The sequence below is a fragment of the Oculina patagonica genome, chromosome 6 (genome assembly GCF_052425735.1).
Source record: "Oculina patagonica isolate OP01 chromosome 6, crgOcupat, whole genome shotgun sequence".
Classification (NCBI taxonomy): Eukaryota; Metazoa; Cnidaria; class Anthozoa; order Scleractinia; family Oculinidae; genus Oculina; species Oculina patagonica.
In genome coordinates this window covers 34351394-34370982 of record NC_135763.1, presented here as the reverse complement: position 1 = coordinate 34370982, position 19589 = coordinate 34351394, and the positions used below count along the sequence as shown (strand labels likewise).

The following is a 19589-nucleotide window of genomic DNA, read 5'->3' as shown; positions in this document are numbered from 1 at the left end:
AACCATTGGGCCATCACAACAGCATGTAAAACCAACCTGTGATAATTAAGTGCAATATTTCTGTGGACAACTTGTCAGGGTTTTCGTCGGTCGGTGCATCAATAATATTGCCGGTGTGTGGTGTTACATACGCCAGCTCACTAGAGTTAGACTCATTTCCTATGGACACCGTAATGATTTCCACTTCTTTGTTCTCCAGCTCAACAGCTGCGGATCTTAGCTTATTTTCGTCTAAGCCCGAGCTCTTGTCTGTAAACACAAGAAGAACTTTCTTTGCATTCTCTCGGACGCCATCTCCTTCAAATAAAACACTGGTAGCCTTCAAAGCTTGGTCGAGCACAGGAGAAGTAGGACTGCCTGTAAAGGAGAAATTAACCAAGTAGATTAACTCCTTACTTACTATGTAATTAATATGTCATTATCAGGAGGCAAGCGTGGCCGAGTGGTTTAGGGCGCTGGTATTGTAATCCGGAGGACGCCGGTTCAAGACCTGCCCTGGCCACTAGCTGGATTTGTTTCTCGGTTGTCCCGAGTTCAAATCCTCGACCACGCTTAGTAAATAGCCAACTGGTCTGCCTCCTGCCAGTTGGGATTTTTAACCTTGTTATGTTCATTTAAAATGATTTGTTTCCTCTGTTTCAGTGGCATGCCTGTAAACTAACTATCTCGTTGAGATATGAAGCTAAGTGCATGACCACTATAAAAATATATTTTTTTTATTTTTTTATTTTTTTATTTAAATCGTGTGACAAGGCCGCACAGCTGATTACTTCTAACAGTTGATAGCTAACGTAACTAAATAATATGGACCATTCTATGTAACATCTTATCGAGCATTGGTTCTTGTTGGTGCGCAAACGTCCTCCCTGATGCAAGTGATACAGCTAACCAAACGTTCCCTTCAGTTCTAAGAATTCGGTGGTACATTAACACAATGATAAAACGTTCAAGAAACCTCACACAACGGTTCGTCAGATCGAGTTCGTTTTTAAGGGAAAAGTACATTTCACATGATATAAGCACGCGTCAATTTGTCAAGAACACTCGAGGAAAGTGGAATCTCCTCTGTTTTGCAAAATTTCTGATGTAGCTCATGCAATAGACTACGAACAGTCCGTATTTTTTCGCATCCGTATTTTTTCGCAGAGTCGGAGTCCGTCGAGCATTCGCCTAAAAAATAAATGACCGCGCGAAAAATGGGGACGAGGTGGGGCGCATTTATTTTTTAGGCGAATGCTCGACGGACTCTGACTCTGCGAAAAAATACGCCGGGATGCGAAAAATAGGGACTGCTCGTAGTCTACTCATGCAAATCTACTCGTGTGTATTGCTTTGGCACACGTTCGGACACCCTAAATAGGTAAGAATAACGTTTAATCGCATAATATGAAAAAAAAACGGTGCTAAAATAATCTGAATTGTAGATAGGATGCAACTCCTCATAAATGTTACCTTTGGGTTTGGGTAGAATATCAATGTATTCTTTAAAGTCCTTCTTGGTGAGCGTCTTGTCTGAAAATTTCAACATTGGTACAGCCTGCGTTCCATACAGCACCACACTGTAGTGAATTTTAGACGTGCCGTATTTATCAACAATGGACTTGACGGTGTCTTTCATGAGCTTAAAGGACTGGCTTGATGCCGCAGACACTGCACACATAGCAACTACAAGGTCGACATCTTCTATTGGCAACAGCACAGCTGAAATAAAAAGACACTTTCAGTAACACGCAGAGAGGCACACTTTGCTATAAAGAGCCAATATTATAGACTAACGACATGAACATGTAATACATGCAGCCGGTATTGTTAACATTGATCTTCGCATGCGTTGCATGCCTACAATTCTATCTTATATAATTCGTTGCATCTCTGTATGATTGGTAGTTATCCTGGGTGATTGTGCAGACATGGCGGACCACAGACCTATCCGATTCACGTGACGTATGTGATACTTCTCAATGGTGCCAATGACTGTAATTATTGATCCACACGCAAAGGTAATTTTATTTTGTAAAAGAACGTACAGAAGACTAGGTCAAGGCCATTAACGTTTTCCCCTGAAGAACTGTTTGAGCGCAAAAAAGCATCTCTATGCATGGAGGCCTTCATTTCTCGTTTGTGTATTTCGCTAATATCAATTGACATGAAACATGATAACATTTTGTCGTATTCGTACGTTTAAATGCTCTTTCCATTATTTTGTTTCCCAAAGTGGCAGGGTCGACATCTTTAGGTGCTGTGATGACGTCTTCTTTATTCTGCGTGGTTTGCTCCAACTGTTCGGACTGCGGTACAGATCCAATACCGACAGCGATGACATGAATTCCTTTATTTTCTAAAGGCTTTGCCGCTGCCCTGATTTCTTCATCTGTGGAGCTGGAACGATCGTCTGTGATTATCACCACCACCTTTAGACAGAACAGAACATGCATCACAAAGCTGTCTAAAACGTTAATATTATATCACGAATGCTCTGATTGGCTTTCTTGCTGTTTGGCAAACACGCATTCTTCACGTCTTAAACAAACTCGAGTTCTCCCAAACTTACTTATCTTTGCATTATGGTGTTGAAAAAAAGGGAGGTATAAATAAAATATTACAGTAACACACGAGGCACATTCAAGAAAAACACATTTAAGAAAACTACTTTCTCTGCAAATTGTTATATGTATCATGGCACATTAGCACACATAGCAAAACACATTCTGGCTAACAAGTCGAAAGGAAAGAGACCCAAAGGTGTCCACCCAAGAACAACTGGAAGTTGCATACACTACAAAAGGCAGGCGACTGTGGGCTATTTGAAGGAAAGAGCAAAAGAAGTGACAAAGAACCATGTAGAGTGCAGGTCACTGGATGACGCCTACTACTCCATAAGAAAGATAAAGTTCTATAAAGATGCTAATTATACTACCAAGCATGAACTGAGACAAAATTATCTAGCTTTATGTACAGATTGCGAGCCTACCATAATAGACAATGACATATCGCTTTTGTCTGCATTAATGGAGATGGTAAAGAGTTTTCCCTGCAAGCTGTATGCTAACATGTCGACCAATAGCGTACATTGAAACGTTAAACATACAGAAAACAGCTTTCAAACACAAAATCTTATGTGTAATTACCTTCATAGCGTTTGGTCGAACACCTGCACCGTCAAACACATTCTTCGCTGCATTCAGTACACGATCAAACACAGGAGGTCCTCTACTTGCTGGCAAACCCTGCACTAACTGCTTGAGAGCTTCAGGTGATGGGTCCTTTGCACCAAATCTCTGTACAATTGTGGCGTCTGTACCGTATGAGATCACACCATATCTGATGCTGCCCACACCATAAGTATTTATCACATACGCCAGAGTGTCTTTCATAGTGCGGAGCGTTTCAGCGGCGTTGCTTGTGGTGGCACTCACGGCGAATATCACATCCACTTCTGGTACAATAGGCGCTGAATAATAAAAAACAATCAGTAAATAAGGATTTTGAAAATCATTCTACAAGATATTTATTGCACAGTGTTACTGTTTAAAGAGACTATGTCACGGGGATTTGCAGTTTTTTGGTCGTAACTGTTCTGAAATAAGTGGTAGGCAACTTCACCCATAAAAACATTCTCTTTGAACCTTTATCGAAATATATAACCTTTATTTGGGGATAGGAATCAAACTTCGGCTATAAATATCGATTTTTTTGAAGGCGCGCGGAAACAACTTGAAAACGTTGGCTAACGTTTTCAAATTGCAATCCATTTCCATCCGAGCCATCCGCAGCCAAAGGCGCTTTTAAACAGTTTTAGTGCTCTTAATAGCAATTGTTTATTTAAATGGACCATTATTTTTGGGTTTCCTACGACACAAATGTAAATTTGGACTGTTAAAAAATCTGCTTAAATCCGTGACATAGTCCCCTTAATTAACAAATAAAATTAACAAATAGTAAACGATGGGAGAACCAATCGAATACGTGGATTTACGATATAACACGATGAATTTCTAATAATTCAAATTACCACACAGTCAACTTCAAAGAGCTCAAAGATTTAAGGTAAGTGTGCCTTTCTAACCCTCTAACATTAAACAGTTAAGAACGTTGTCTTCTTATGTCAAAATATAAAACTTTCGTGTGAAAAAATACACAACGATATTATGAATAAGTCATATTTGCAAAGTGGCAACCGCACAGTTCTACCTGACTACCTATACTAAGTTTTGTTTTTTATATGTAACGAGCTCATGACAAAGGTTGGTATTTAAGTGACTTCAGACACTGCGTAACGTCTCCCGACTATAGCTGGCAAGCAAAGGGAAAAATACCTTTTAAAACCTTTCCCATTATTGTCTCTCCAAGCTTGTCCGGCACAAAGACTTTTGGTGCTTCAATCAGATTGCTTTCGTCTTTTGTGCTTAACTTCAATTCCTTTTTATCCGCTTCTTCTCCAATAGCCACTGGAATAACGTTAATGTAGTGTTCATACAATTTACTAGCAGTAGCATTGATGAGTGATTCAGAAACACCAGACTTCTTGTCCATTATCACGACCAGTACTTTTCTAGCAGTTGGACGAGCTCCTGGTCCTTGAAATAACTTGAGTGATTCGTCCAGAGCTTTCTCAAGATCAGGCCCTTCATAAAATAAAATAGAAGCAAATATGTTATTCAACAAACAACACAAGAAGAGTTATCAAAGCATTGCGCAGCATGATAATTAATTACCTCTTCGTTCAGTTCTTTGCTTAGATAATTTACTTTGAGCAAGCAATGTTGTCCTGACTGACTGTTATTGCAGGAAATAATGAATGCCCCTTTCACCTTACATAAAATGGCTAAAGAGCCAACATTATACATACAATCGGCATGTTAAAATGGGTTTTTTCATACACCTGGGGGAACAGGGAGATCTGAATTTCCTATACCATTTACTCCCAATTCCCGCCCCCTTCTTCTCAAGCAAAACAACACGTAGCCTCCTACACAAACGTTCTTTTGGCTCTTCACGCAATGCTTCCTTGGCGAGGAAAGATTGTGTGACAAGCCTCACGCCAAAATAATGTCTGCGTAGGAGGCTAAATAACACGCAATGTTTCGTTTTTTTCTTATCCCGCTGTTTCGGTAATCCCTCTTCGCGCCTTCTCCTTTCCCACCTCCCGTAGACATTCCGTTCCCCTTTCTACCGGGTCCCCCTTCCCCTGTTCCCCCTTACACTTACTCATTCACATAGGATAAGTGTAAAAATCTAACCTGTTGAACTTCTCGGCACCGAATCAAGAAGTCTTATGGTGTCATCTTTGGAGAACGCTTCACGGCGGAAGTCCCGTACACGACTGGGCACAGAGCCAAACACCAGCAAACCATAATGGATCCTGTCTGTTCCATACTTGTTCACAATGTACTTGGTTGTATCTTTGATGAGACTGAACGTCTTATCTGCATCTGATGCAGTGGCGCTGATGGCGAAAGCAAGATCAATCTCTGGGACTGGAGGTTCATCTAAGAACAGTGAAATAGAAAGTTAAACACGTTTTTAAGGAAATGTGTCACGGATTTTAGCCAAAATTAGGCATGGGAAATGCCCATCAAATTCGGCGACATATAAAAATAACCGCTTAAAATAGTGAAGGAACATTTCAAATACAAAAGAAGGTTCGAATGGCCAAAAGTGAAGAAGATTGCAACGGATTGCGATATGGGTTTTTGAAATATTGCTGGTCTGAACAGTTTTCAAAGTTAATCTTGTTTGCTTGTAACTTTAAATTATAACGCCCGGGAGACACATTTGGTTGCAATGAAGATATGGTTTTGTCATGTAGATCCATAAAAGTAATTTCTTTGCAAACATTAAGTTTCATAGCGAGTATTTGGCGAAACCTAACAAAATAAACTTTACTCAGCCGTGACACAGTCTCTTTAATGTCTGATACAAGTTTCTGGTAAATATTGCATAAACGTTAACATACATGCCTCATGTAAAAGGGAGGTGAAATGATTTGCGAACGTCAGGCCGAGTGCCCCATACTGTCAGGGTTTATCCCAGTATCAGTAGCATTAAGCGAGTAGGAGAATTTCTATTTTCCCTCTGGATGGGATGCTAGTCATAAGGCCATCGTGACGTGTCTTATACAAATGATGTTTGAAACCCCTTCGTCATTTTACTTGCATCAGTTTGTTTGTTTATTTGTTTGTTTGTTTGTTTGTTTGTTTGTTTACATGCAAATCTCTGTTACCTCGAATCTTGTCCATGATCTTCTCACCAACCACCTTCGGATCATCGTCTTTACCAGTCTCAATAACATTCGTCTTGTCAGGCGTGGTATTTTCGAGTTCAACAGGGTCAGCTTCTTCCCCAATGACAACAGCAATGACTTCAATATCCCGATCCTCGAGCGGTCTAACAGCCTTCTTTACTTCATCTTCAGTAGACCCTGACTTACTGTCTGCCATTATCACAAGTACTTTGCGTGTTAACGGTCGCCGGTTATCGTCTTCGAACATTTTCGTTGCCTTCTCCAGCGCATCAGCCAAGTTTGGGACTCCTGTGCCCACACGGAGCTTTTCCACCGCTGTCTTAAGCTGCTGTGGCGATGGTGGGGTCTGGCCAAAGTTGATTTCTATTGTAGCAGTGTCACCATACACCAAGACGCTGTAGTGTATCCTCTGTGTGCCATACGTGTCAATGATGTAGTTGATGATTTCTTTCATTAACTTGAAGGTTTCGTTGTGGACTGCGCTTGTTGCACTCAAAGCAAATCCAAGATCCACCTCAGGGATGGGAGGTTGAACTAGACAAGATAAAAATTACACTTATTATGATCACAAACTCTGTCCCCTTTCGGACAAAAGGCTATACAACAATCTCTCTCCATCTTGCTAAAAAGCAGAACATTAACTCTGAGGTAATATAAGGTGCTGGAAACAAAGACAGGAGCAAGTCGTGCTCTCCATCTTGCCCTGTTTCGCACATCATCATCATCATCACCATCATAAACTTTATTTAATCTCGAATTTCAGAGTAGCTTGACAAGCTAATATTTCCGAGAACAAAATATTTGATAACGAAAAATTAAAAATAGAAATTGCTATTTACATATTTAAAATGGACTTATCTGAATTTTGTCCGTTAGAGCGAGTGTCCGCAATAGCGGGGTGTCCGCAAGGCAAGAGTTGACTGTAGTTCATTTACTTTGCCCTAAACAGTTTGAGCCCAAGTGTTTTTTTTTTGCCATCTACAATTTCCTTTTGCCAGACATTAACATCTAGAGCAAAAAGCAAGGACAATTCTCAACATACAACAAACTCTCGTTAAAGCGGACACGCTCGGGGCGTCGTTTAGCGTCCGTTATAGCGAGAGTCCGTAATAGCGGGAGTCATTTCCAGTCAAACCTCTTTCGCTGGGGATCTGGATTTTGTCCGTAATAGCGAGTGTCCGCAATAACGGGGGGTCCGCAAGGCGAGATGTGACTGTACCATCTATTTACGTCATATCTATGTTACCTGTGTTAATTTTCTCCAAGATCATCTTTGCCAACTCATTAGCCGAGGTGCCATCAGATGGCTGTATGATATTGTTCTTGTCTGGAGTAAGGTTTTCCAATTCTTTGGCATCCGCCTCAACGCCTACTGCCACTGGAATCACTGCTATCCCAGATTCCTCCAGGGGCTTGGCAGCTGTTTTTACATCAGCTGCACTTGAGCCAGATTTTCTGTCAGTGATTACAACCAAGACCTGGCAGAACAAAAAAGAAAATATTTCACTGCAAGAACTCTACTGTAAAAATTATCTACTTACCTACTTACTAACTGCCCTGTACGCCATCGGCGCTAAGGGCAGCGACAAGGTTTCTCCACTCATGTCTGTCACGGGCTTTCCTCTCGATGTCTCCCTCGATGTATTTATTTGTTTGTGATTCCCAGTCCCAGTGACCCAAATCCTAGTTCTCATTTTACCCCTTCAGGCCCCTCAAGAACTAAGGATAACCACAAGCAAACCGGAGAAAGCTAACCACAAGCAAACCAGAGTAAAAATTAACCACAACCAAACTGGGCTGAAGCTAACCGTAAGCAAACCAAAGTGAAGGCTAACCGCAAGTAAACCGGAGTGAAAGCTACCCACAAGCAAACTGGGCTGAAGCTAACCGCAAGCAAACCAGAGGGAAGGCTAACCACAAGCAAACCGGAGTAAAAGCTAACTGCAAGCAAACTAGTGACATTCCATCATTCCGCTATTCTGCCGAAGAGCGTCACCCGTACATCGTATGCTACCGCAATTGAGATTTTTGTCAGGTTGCACCAACAACACCTACGGATGGAGAGAAGCCCTGTAAGTGTGTTTCTCAAGAACACACTTTAGCTACCACGCCAGCCATAAGGTCACCTTGCTTATCATATACATGAGCTACAGCTGCACTATAAAAGTTTGTTACCTTACGAGCTTCTGGTCTAGCTCCATCAAACAATTTCCTAGCTTCGTCTAGGGCTTTATCTAGTGCCACTACCCCTGCCTCCCTGGATATGGCATCCACCACCTTTTTCAGATCTTCGAAATCAGACGGCTGGCTTTGGAAGTCGACCCATTTTCTTTGTCTCTCGCCATACGCGATGACAGCGTAGTTTATCTTTGACATGCCATACATATCAGCAAAGGACGTGATGGTGTCTTTCATCAGTTTGAAGTTTGTGTCGGCATCAGTAGCTATAGCACTTAAAGCGAAGGCCAGGTCCACAGTGGGAACGACTGGGATTTCTTTGAAGAGAAAAAACAAGCATTTAAAATGCCATTGAAAGGTTCAAAATTGACAAACATTCCAAGCATCAAATCAAAGTAACAAAGGTCTAAATTGACAGAACATTTCAACATTTCCCTTGACATTTCCCTTAAGTTCAATTAACAAAAACTTATCAGCATTCACCTGAGGTCGAAATTTGACAAACAATTGCGACCACAGTGAAGCTCCGTGTTCAAACACAACTATCTATACGTGGAACCAATTAAACACTAGACTTGCCTCGTATTGACGTGAGAAAAGTAACAAAATAAAATTGCGTGTACCTCTATTCATCCGACACCTATTTGCATTTCTGATTGAAAAGACTGAAGGACGTGATGTGCGAATTATACTTCAGGCCAATCCTTGTTTATGACAGGCTCTGACATTAACATGTGTTTCTGAATGACAATTACGCAACAAAGCATTCCAAGTACAGTACCTTTGAAAGCCAGTGCCATAACTTCGTTAGCCAACTCATCCGAGTCGTCTGTCTTCTTAGCAGGAATGACATGACGCCCGTCTGTTGCTACATCCTTGAGTTCTGCCAGGTCACTCTCACTTCCCAGTCCAATGGCAAGGACTTTAATACCCTGGTCTGCAAGCTCCATTGCTGCAGATTCCGCCATCTTCTCGTCTCCCGTTGACTTCTTGTCCGTGAAGACGACGAGAATTTTACGTGCATTTGGACGAGCTCCTCCAGTTTCAAAAAGCTCTTTTCCCTCTGTGAGTCCCTTTTCCAAGCTTGACCCTCCAGCAGAAGGAACCACCGTCGAAAGGTATTGTTTCAAGTCGCCTTCTTTGGGAAACACGTGCTGAAAATCGATGACAGTTTTGGCATCGTACCCGTAGACCACCACACCGTACTTAATCCTGCTAATGCTGTACTGATCAATGATAGAATTGATGACAGATTTCATTTTGTCAAAGTTCTTGCTGGCATCGGAGGCAGAGGCGCTCAGAGCGAAACCAAGATCCACTAAAGGAACATACTCCATGGCTTAAATTGTAAACAAAAAGAATTCACACGTCAGAAGAAACAAGTGGATACCTAATTCATGTGGCTACAATTTAATGTCCTGTCCGTCTTTTCAGATACATTAATTTGCATCAACATTTGTTCAAAATTCGTACAACGTTTTTGTTGAATTTGACATCGCGGATTTCCGATAAAATAAAAGGGTGTTTTTTAATGATGTTGAAAATCAAACAGGTTGTACGGAGTTTGACTTAAAGGGTGCTTTTCATTAGTCAGAGCAGGCTGGCCAGTCCGGTGGTTTTTAATGTGTAATAGGAGTTTTCCACGAGATTTTCCAACAAATCCACTACAACAGTGTAAAACATTTATGCATTGACTGATTTGACAGGACAAATCTGACTAACAACGGAATTCTGTTCTCGGATTCCGGTCTGGCGGCCAGTTCTGACTAAAGAAAAGCGCCCTTAATTTCAAATCTGATTCCATATCTATTCAACACTTTTCCTGTTCTCAACAAGTATGAAGAAAGAAATCAATAACCAATGGTGAGGCAATGCTAAAAGCAAATAACACGCACGCTTTTAACAACGCTGTCTCAACAAGGTGCAACATTCATGTAGCAAAGTAAAAATCACTTGACCAGGCCCTTTATCTCACAAAACAAAGAAAATACGAATAACTCACGTTTAATAGCCTCTTTCATAATTCTATCTCCAAGTTGCTTAGGGCTCTCTTTGGGATCTTCCTTTAGACTGTTGTCTTTCTTGGGCGATAGCGGTCTCAATTCACTCTGATCCGAATCCTTTTCCATGGCCACCGTAATCACCTTTACACCCATTTCGTGTAACTCATCTGCAGTAGGCTGCATCTTGGCTTTGTCGCCAGTGGCTTTGCTATCAGTCATAATCACCAGCACGTTGCGGCGATTGGGTATCTCACCGCTGAACAGATCTTTCGCATTCTTAAGAGCAGCTGCTAGATCTGCTCCATCGCGTCCCTGTTGCACCATTTTCACGTAGTTCTTAAGTTGTTCGTCGTCGCTGAATCTTTCTGTCAATTGGATTCGTGACACGGCTGTCTTGCCGTACACAATGAGTCCATAGTTTATTTTCTTCTGTCCATAAGAGTCGATGATTGAAGTGATAGTGTTGGTCATGCGTTCGAAATTGCCTTTTGCTTCTTGACCATTTGCATTGATTGCAAACACAAGATTGAGTGGTTCTATTCCTGTATAATAAAAAACAACAATTTTGTTTTCAATAATCCACCTTGTATTCATGTTGTATTCATGCGTAACTCTCATATAATGACGTTTCTACTCGTAGATAACCAATAAATAATATATATCTTATATAAAATTGTTTGGTATCTTAGGGCGCTTTCCATTTGTCAAAACTGGCCGGCAGGCCCGGTGGTTTTGAATGTGAAACAGGCCTTTTCCTCGAGATTTTCCCACAAATCCACCACAAAAGTGCATAATATTTATGCATCGACTGATTTAACAGGACAAATCTGATTAATCACGGTATTCTGTTCTTGAATATACCGGTCTGATAGGCCAGTTCTGACAAAAGGAAAACGTCCTTAGATTCCTCGTATTTTTGTTCAGAAATAGTTATTTCACATGTTCCAAAATTCTCTCGTTGAAAAAAAAATACAAACAATCTTAAGTTGTTCAACTATACCTTGACATAGTTCCTTGGTGATCTTTTTCACATTGCTCGCCAGCTGATCAAATGAACCAATCTTCATGGTATTTTCAGCATTTCCCATAGCAATACTTTTCAGCTCACTGTCAAGCGCTCCCGGTCCGAGACCAACTGCCATGACTTGCACTCCTTTAGTCTGCAGGTAGTGAAAGTAAAACAAGGTTGAGCCTGCGTCAAGCTAAGTGGCCCATCAGGCCGGAGCTTATCCCTGTTTCTGTAGCATGGAGCGACTAGGAGTACAGTAAAAACCCGCGTGTAAGAACCTACTTTTTTCAGAGTTTGGCAAAACAGGTTCTTGTAGTATGGGTACTTATTGACAGTTTAGGCTAAGTAGGTTCTTCATTAGGTTCTTAATTTCTACAGAGTAGACATTGATGTTGATTATCAGAAAATAGTATAAAATCTGGTCTATTTTTCATTATAAATAGTTTTTAATGTACCCATGTTGCCAAATATACAACAACATTAATTGATCATCAAGAACTGTTTTTTAGTAAAAAAAAATATATACATTAAATAGTTAAACCCCACTTATAAGAACCTGTTGGAATTTGTTTGGCTAAACAGGTTCTTATATTTTGGGGTATTAAAAAAGCAAATTTCTGCCAGAAGGTTCTTAAATTCCTAGGTTCTTACACGCGGGTTTTTACTGTATTTCTACTCCCCCCTGGATGGGATGCTAGTCTATCGCAAGGGTTACCCCCCAGCATTAAATTCGCCGATACCCACTTATACACCAGGGTGGAGAAAGGCACTATAAGAGTAAAGTGCCTTGCCCTAGAACACAACGCATTGCAGTTTACCTTCAGAGGTGCCAAAACTGTTTGGTAAGGCACAGAATCCTCATTAGTTGTTCCATCTGTGAGCACGATCAAGAACTTTGGCACATCCCTTCTGGCTCCACCGCTGTCTGTAAACAGTCTGTCGTTTGCCATTTTGATGGCTTTGTCTGTTCGTGTACGGTCTGGATCGTATGTAATTTCCATGATCTTTTCTTTCAGAGCTTCAGGATTGTGCAAAGAGGTGTCAGAGAAATCAAAATCCAAAATAGCGTCCTGATTGTAGTGAATGAAACCAAAGTGAGTACCGTCTTTAGAGACATCAAAGTAATCTGTAAGCTTGGCAAGAGAGCGCTTTACAGTCTCGTAGTTTTTCCACCCAACACTTCGAGATGAATCCACAATTACACCAATGTCCAAGGCGTGAACACAGGCTAGAAAAAAAAACATAAATTGGTTACCAGTTTGAAGTGGTTTTAATAACATATTTTCCCGATTAATGATTAATAAGGTGAAATTGAAAATGGACCCCAAGGTATGTATTTGAGGTATTATAAGCTGTAGGTATATTAGCAAGATGCACCCAGTAAATAAACTGCAGGAGTCAAATAAACGCCGGGTCCACCAGGCTAAGTTTTAAATAAACGCCGGTTGCGTTTAATCGAGAAAATACGGTGCTAAGGAAACCCAGCATTTTGTATACTCAGAAATAATATATTTTGTATCATTTTAACCATTAATTGTCAAGTTTCATATTCCTCAGAATTACTATTTGCTGAAAAGGTCACATCAGTGACTGACTGACTGACTGACTGACTGACTGACTGACTGACTGACTGACTGACTGACTGACGGACGGACGGACGGACGGACGGACTGATGGACTGACTGATGGAATGAAGCGAAGTATGGGAAGTCTTATTATTTACATACAGTTGTGAGATGGGGATTACTTAGTACAGGCTTTCGAAGAAATAAATTACAAAAACCATGTTTCCAGTATCTTAGTAAGTCACTCCGCAAGTCTCACCTCCGCAAGGCCTTGAGTCAGCCACTGCGACATCTCTGCTCTCTCGGCAAGCCGTGGCCTTGAGCACACACTCGTTACTGTAATCCTGACCGTCTGTTCCACATACGGGTTCTTCAACTTTGGCACACTGATCATCACAGGCACATATGGTGCTTCCATCGTCATACGAGACACACTGGGAATAGTGTTTACATACCTTCTTCTCGCATGGATCTGAAAAAGTGAGGAAACGTCAGCAATTTTAATAGCCAGCTTAATTGAAAATAAAAACTAAAACTGCCACCCCGGGAAAAACTTCTTTTAAGCTCAATAGCGTGTAAATTTGGCGCTTTGTGAAGCTATGACGACACATATAGGGCATCTTCAAAAAGTTAAATAAAATTTTCTAATTCGTCGTTCATTCTACTCCCCCCTTCCCCCCTCTCCCGATGGCAAATGCGTGAGATGTCGTACAAAACAGGCTGCTACCAGCATACCTCCTAGGTTTCTCCAGCAAGTAGCCACTACCCATCCTTAGTGTTCAACACATTGCCGCGATGCTCATATATGGTCAAGAAGTTATTGTTATCCCTCATCCTAGATAACCTCCGATTTACGTAGCTTGTCAAGTTTCGTCCAAAGTCTGGTAAAGTGCTGCATAACCACAGCATTTGTAGCAGTAAAACAGTTTCCGTTGAAATTTTGTTGAATAATAAAAACAATTATTTTGCTCAATCTAGCGCAATGTCGTGTTGTTTTAGCCGACAATGCCGTAAGTATCGGCCGGTATTCCGCGCGATTTCGCAGGATGATTGTGTAATCCACCCAGAAGGCAAGAGAAAACGTCCTTCCCAAAAACAGAACACTTGGCCAGGATCGAGTCTGATGTACTAATCACTCAACGAAGATGGTTATTTTCCTTACGACAACCCAAAAGACACATTGGATACTGTAATGTTCAACGCTAGAAAGTTCAATAAAAAAAACTAAACGTTTCGGCAGTGCTGCCTTCATCAGTAGTAAAAAGTGAAAATGTCGTTGCTCACTTTCATACAACTGAAAAGACAGCTATGGTCACGACTTGCTAAACTATATGAAACAACTGTCTTAACTTACCTTTTATTATCACCTCGTACACTTTTGGCACCAGCGACGGCAGTTCTCTTATGCTGTTAAAATCAAACACATATTCATCGCCTGAAGTGAAAATCAACGGTTTCTGTTTGTCTGGAGTGTCGCCTACAGCTACCGCCACAATCTTGATTCCCTTGCTCGTCAAAGGTGACGCTGCATCACGCAATCCTCTGTCACCTTCATTTACTCTCTCCCCCGTCAGGACAATCAGTGCTTTGGTTGCTTGAGGTCTTAGCAGCTTTGGATCGCCAAACAACTGGCTCTGAGCACTGCGCAAGGCGCCTTCCACTGTACCTCCAGGCGTTAACCGAATCCTGTCAACTTTGTCCTTGAGATTGTCCGTGTCATAGTTCTGGAACTGGGCTAGAATTGCATCTGAGCCATAGTCAATGATTCCCACGCGGACCCCAGGAGCTGATGTACCATACGTGTCCAGGAAATGCTTGATGAAGTCTTTTTGTTTCTGGAAAGTGTCCGAGGTGATCTGGCCTGCTCCTCCCAAGGCGAACACGAGGTCTATCTGTTTTTCTGTACAAGGACAATACAACAATGAGATTAAATTTCGTTAAACAATTCAGAATAAAAATTAGCAACAGATTTTTTACCCCACGTTTCGATGTCGTCATGAGATCATTTTTAAGTGACAAGAAAGTAACGGTCCAACGGTTCAGTATGTGGTGAGGGGTGTGATTATTCATTAACATTTTTGTTTAAACAAATAGTTTCGCGCTGATAGAATCCGATTGCATGTTCAGGCTAGGTTTCTTCTTTCTAATAAACAGCATTTCGTAAATCAAACAGTCCAGTTTTCAGTTGCATTTCTTTAGGCCGGAAAAATTACTGGTAAGGTCGCCGATGTTATAAAGGCCGTGATCGTTCTTTAAATGCTTCCCAATTGCGGTGAAATTGTGTTCATCAATACGTTGGTGAAAATGTGTAGTCATTCAAATAAAAGCCATTGACTCGTATTTTCAAGGAAATAGTGCTGTTTACTATCATGTACAACTACAAGGTGGCTCGAACTTTTGTGTCTGTGGTGAAACCGGGTGTGTGACCATTGAAATAAAAGATGCTTAGTAGAAGATTCATTTTGCAAATAATTTTAGCCTTGGTAGATCTGTAGTTTCCTCATTCCCGACATGAAATCGCAAATAGTTCGTTCCACCTCACACTTCCATACATCATATTCAAAACAAAAAACTCACGTATGCATAGTCCAGCATGTAGCACCCTGACTTCATGGTACCTCTTGCAGGCAGCTGCTGTCAGCTGGCAGATGTTGTCATATGACAAGCCGTCTGTGCCACACACACGATTCTTGGAGTCTCCACACGCAGCTGGGTCAGGACACTTGCACGTGGCAATACCAGACGGTGGCACCGTGCAATAAGAGTAATATTTGCACTCTAGACTCTTACAGCTAGGATCTGTACAAAACAACGAATCAAGTATTAGACCTAAATTTAAATAAGGAATACGAGTTACTCTACCGATGAGTTAGAGAGGGGGGGGGGGCGGGGGGGGGATTTTAGTTCTTACCCTGTGTCAGAGTACTTTTTTTGAGTGAAAAAAAACACACAACGCTTTACTGGTTTAACTTAAACTGTTTTGGCAATTTTCAGGTTTAGAGCTCATCAGAAACTACCATTTAATGTATTTTTCAATTAAGTGTCGTAAACAGAAACCAAAGCAAACACAATGTCCAATCGTAACAAACGTGAGAAAAGGAGCATATAAACGTAAAAAGCGGCGCGGCTACTAATTAAGTACCGGTGGTGGAGATCGCTCTGTTTAATTTTGTATATACATAGTACTTGTGCAAAGATTTTAGGTCCCCCTAAATGACGTTTGCCGCAATATTTCAATTTTTTTTTTCACTTAAAAAGAAAAGCTTGAACTGTCCCATTCCAACTTATGCCGGTTCAAACGCATGAAAAAGGGGGAAATTTGAAGAAAATGTTTATCAAAAAACTGACTAAAGATACTTACCAGTGACGCATCTTCCACTGTGTCGAGGTGCAATCCACTTTTGTTCCTGGCAAGCTGCTTGTTCTAAGGCAGCTACGTTGTTATAAGACTTGCCATCTGAGCCGCAAACTGGGCTGTTAGCACTACTGGTCACTGAGCTACACTCGCACTTTGGGACGTTTCGTTTGACACATTTTGAGTAGAAATGACAGCGTTTCCAAGTGCAAGTATTCAAATCTGAAAATCCAAGCATTTAAATAAAGTAAAGCGTGCACTCACTTGTATCCCTACTCGAGAGATGTCTGAAAATTAACACAAAAAATTGTACACTTGTAAGGTAGCTCCGCAGAGATCTGTTTACCATCTCTGATTGTTTAGTTCGTGGTTTTGAATTTTTGCATGCAATAACAACCAATCAAAGACACTGTGAAGATCTCAGTTGTTAATCTATGGTCCTGCATCATGAAAAAAAACTCATTTCTTACTATGCACCCACAGCAAACACTTCCCCTCAGCAAACACCTCCCAACAACATTTACTCTAAGATAACACTTCCCTTAAGGAGACACTTCCCTTGACCAGATACGTCAAATAAGCAGAAACTGCCCTTCTTCCTTCAAGTGGACACTGCCCCTGAGTGCACATTTACCTTGGATGGATCATTCCTCAGTAAGAGTGCACCGAGATGTTTTCTAGGCAAAGACCTTCTGACATGCCTCCTTTAGCAGGCAGCTCCCCTACATAAACACTTCCCATACATGGACACCAACCCTAAGTAGATTTGTTCCTAAAGTGCACACTTCTCCTAAGTGGACACTTCTTCATAGGACACCTCCAATTAGTGCACATTTACCCTAAGTGGACACTTTCATTAAGCAGACACCTCCCATAAGTGGACACTTCCCTTGCTGACAAGTGGACACCCCTCCTTATTCCTCTTATTCCTTATTCCTCTTATAAGTGCATACTCCCCACTAGCGGACACTTGACTTCCTTAACTAAAAAGCTTTCCCTAAGTGGACACTGCCTGAAAAATGGTAAGGTGGTTTCATTAACTTTGTAAGCTATAATTTAAAAGCATTTTATAAGTTACCTTGCAATATTTTGTCCACTGTTGGTTGTACCATCAGCTTAAGCCGATCTGGTGACCCCACAGTCAGAATGAAATCCATTTGTGAAGCTAGTGGTTTGACATTGTCTAATCCTCTATCAACATCCCCAACAAGAACAACTATGACTTTGATCCCTGCTTCCTTCAATGATTTAGCAATGACTGCCAGGCCTTGAGGGTTGGACACACTACTTCCATCTGTGATAAGTACAATAGCCTGAAGAGATAAACAGTATTGGGTTGAATGGCAATTTAAGAGCACAGACATACAGATTACAGGGAAGAGAAAGTGATGGATGCATGGACAGACAGACAGACAGACAGACAGATGAACAGACACATGAAAAGGGGGGAAAGACAGACAGACATATGAAGGGAGAGAATGATGGATGGATGGACAGTGCTAGGAAAGAACAGACAGACAGACAGACAGACAGACAGAAAGGAAAAGCAGGATGGACAGAGATAGATACATGTAGACAGACAGACAGACAAACAAACAGACATAGGGGAAAAGAAGGGAAGAACCAAAAGACACTAGAAGGGAACGAATGAATGATGGATGGAAGGACGGACGGACGGACGGACGAATGGATGGATGGATAGATAGACAGGACAGAAAAACATACACAGACACAGAGGAAATAAATAAGAATAAGACATACCATACCTTAGGGTATTGACTGCTTTTTAGCCTGTTGTCATACTCCAGACTGTGTAGGAGACCAGGTACAGAATCTCTAATGGCCTGATCTAGTGTTATCTTATCTTTGGTACTTTGCAGTGTGTTGATATATGCAGGCAAAGCAATATAGTTGTAAAATGTTACGAAATCCATCTTGGCTGTGCCACTGAGATCAAACTTCAAAAATCCATGAGCTATTCCTTGTTCAGGGATCTGGAATCTGTTACCCAAATCTTTGAAGAATCCTTTAGATTTTGCTAACACTTTTGGTTCATTCATACTTGCGGTGTCAATGGCAAGCATGAGGTGAACAGGCTGTTTTACACCTATAGATCAATAAAGTGAGAATAACATTGTGTTATTTCAACTTATACTAAACATAATTTGTATTTTAAAAAGGAACTAACAACGGCCTAACTGAACCAAAGAATCATGTACAGGGGCACAGTCAGCCACAGTACAATGAGGTACGTTGTCTCAGTTCAGAGGCCCTACACTCTGATCTAAGACGGTCCTGTTCAAAGGGGAACTACAAAATCCCATTTCCTAGCCCAAATTTAACCCAAATCCCATTTCCCAGCCTATTCTTTTCCCAATTTTCCAAATCCCAGTCCAAGTTCTTTCGTTTATTTGTTTGTGATTCCCAGTCCCAGTGACCCAAATTCCATTTTCCCAGGGAAAATGTGCCAAAATCTCAGTTCCCATTAATTTTTACCCCTTCAAGACCCTTGTGATTGCATCATGGGAAAATAAAATAAATTCAAAGTTACAGCTGTTTTGGTTTGTCTCAAGTAGATTTCACCAACCAGCGATTAACCAGCAGTTTTCAACTACCAATTATGTGGCTGCATCTTGAGAAAATTGGAACATGATCCAATAAAAAAGCATCCATGGCACAAGGCAATGAGCACAATAGAATTGGGAACGGGATTTGGAAAATCGGGAAAACGTAAGCTGGGAAATGGGATTTGGGCAAAATTTGGGCTGGGAAATGGGATTTATACCTCCTACCACCCCCCTTTCCCATGCCCTTCAGGAACCTCTTGAATCGTTCAGGGGAAAAAACTTTAAACTCAAACTGTATAAAGACAGCAATGAAAACCTTTTTTTGTTATTCAACCATGGAACTGAAAAGGTAATAAAGATGGACCTACCGCAAGCAGTCATGCTCTCAACTGTGATCTTTTCTCTTTTGGAGCAGGAGTGCATTTGAAGCTCGCATTCATTCTCGTAAGTCATTCCATCGCTTCCACAGACTGGCATATTAGCCTTGGAACAGTTTGAAGGGCATTCACATACATGACTAAGACCATCACTGGATCGGCGGCAGATAGAGTAAAATTCACAAACTATGGACTGGCAGGGATCTGAGAAAGGGAAATTAATAAGTTAAATCGTTAAAAACAAGTTCATTGTGAACTTTAAATAAAATATCTTCATAAAGCTAATATTTC

At 41.1% G+C, this 19589-nt stretch overlaps 1 protein-coding gene across 1 annotated transcript in view; it reads right to left on the bottom strand.

Annotated features, from left to right (window-relative positions):
• The window catches only part of LOC144658049 (uncharacterized), a 155151-nt gene that overhangs the window by 128431 nt on the left and 7131 nt on the right, over positions 1–19589 (bottom strand). Inside the window, 20 exon segments of the mRNA XM_078518375.1 lie at positions 37–357; positions 1453–1701; positions 2180–2411; positions 3129–3451; positions 4317–4625; positions 5241–5489; positions 6224–6778; positions 7491–7722; positions 8420–8739; positions 9204–9761; positions 10425–10967; positions 11426–11585; positions 12253–12662; positions 13259–13471; positions 14354–14899; positions 15577–15798; positions 16361–16576; positions 17433–17667; positions 18121–18461; positions 19290–19502. Of these exon segments, the coding sequence (XP_078374501.1) occupies positions 37–357; positions 1453–1701; positions 2180–2411; positions 3129–3451; positions 4317–4625; positions 5241–5489; positions 6224–6778; positions 7491–7722; positions 8420–8739; positions 9204–9761; positions 10425–10967; positions 11426–11585; positions 12253–12662; positions 13259–13471; positions 14354–14899; positions 15577–15798; positions 16361–16576; positions 17433–17667; positions 18121–18461; positions 19290–19502 (6447 nt within the window).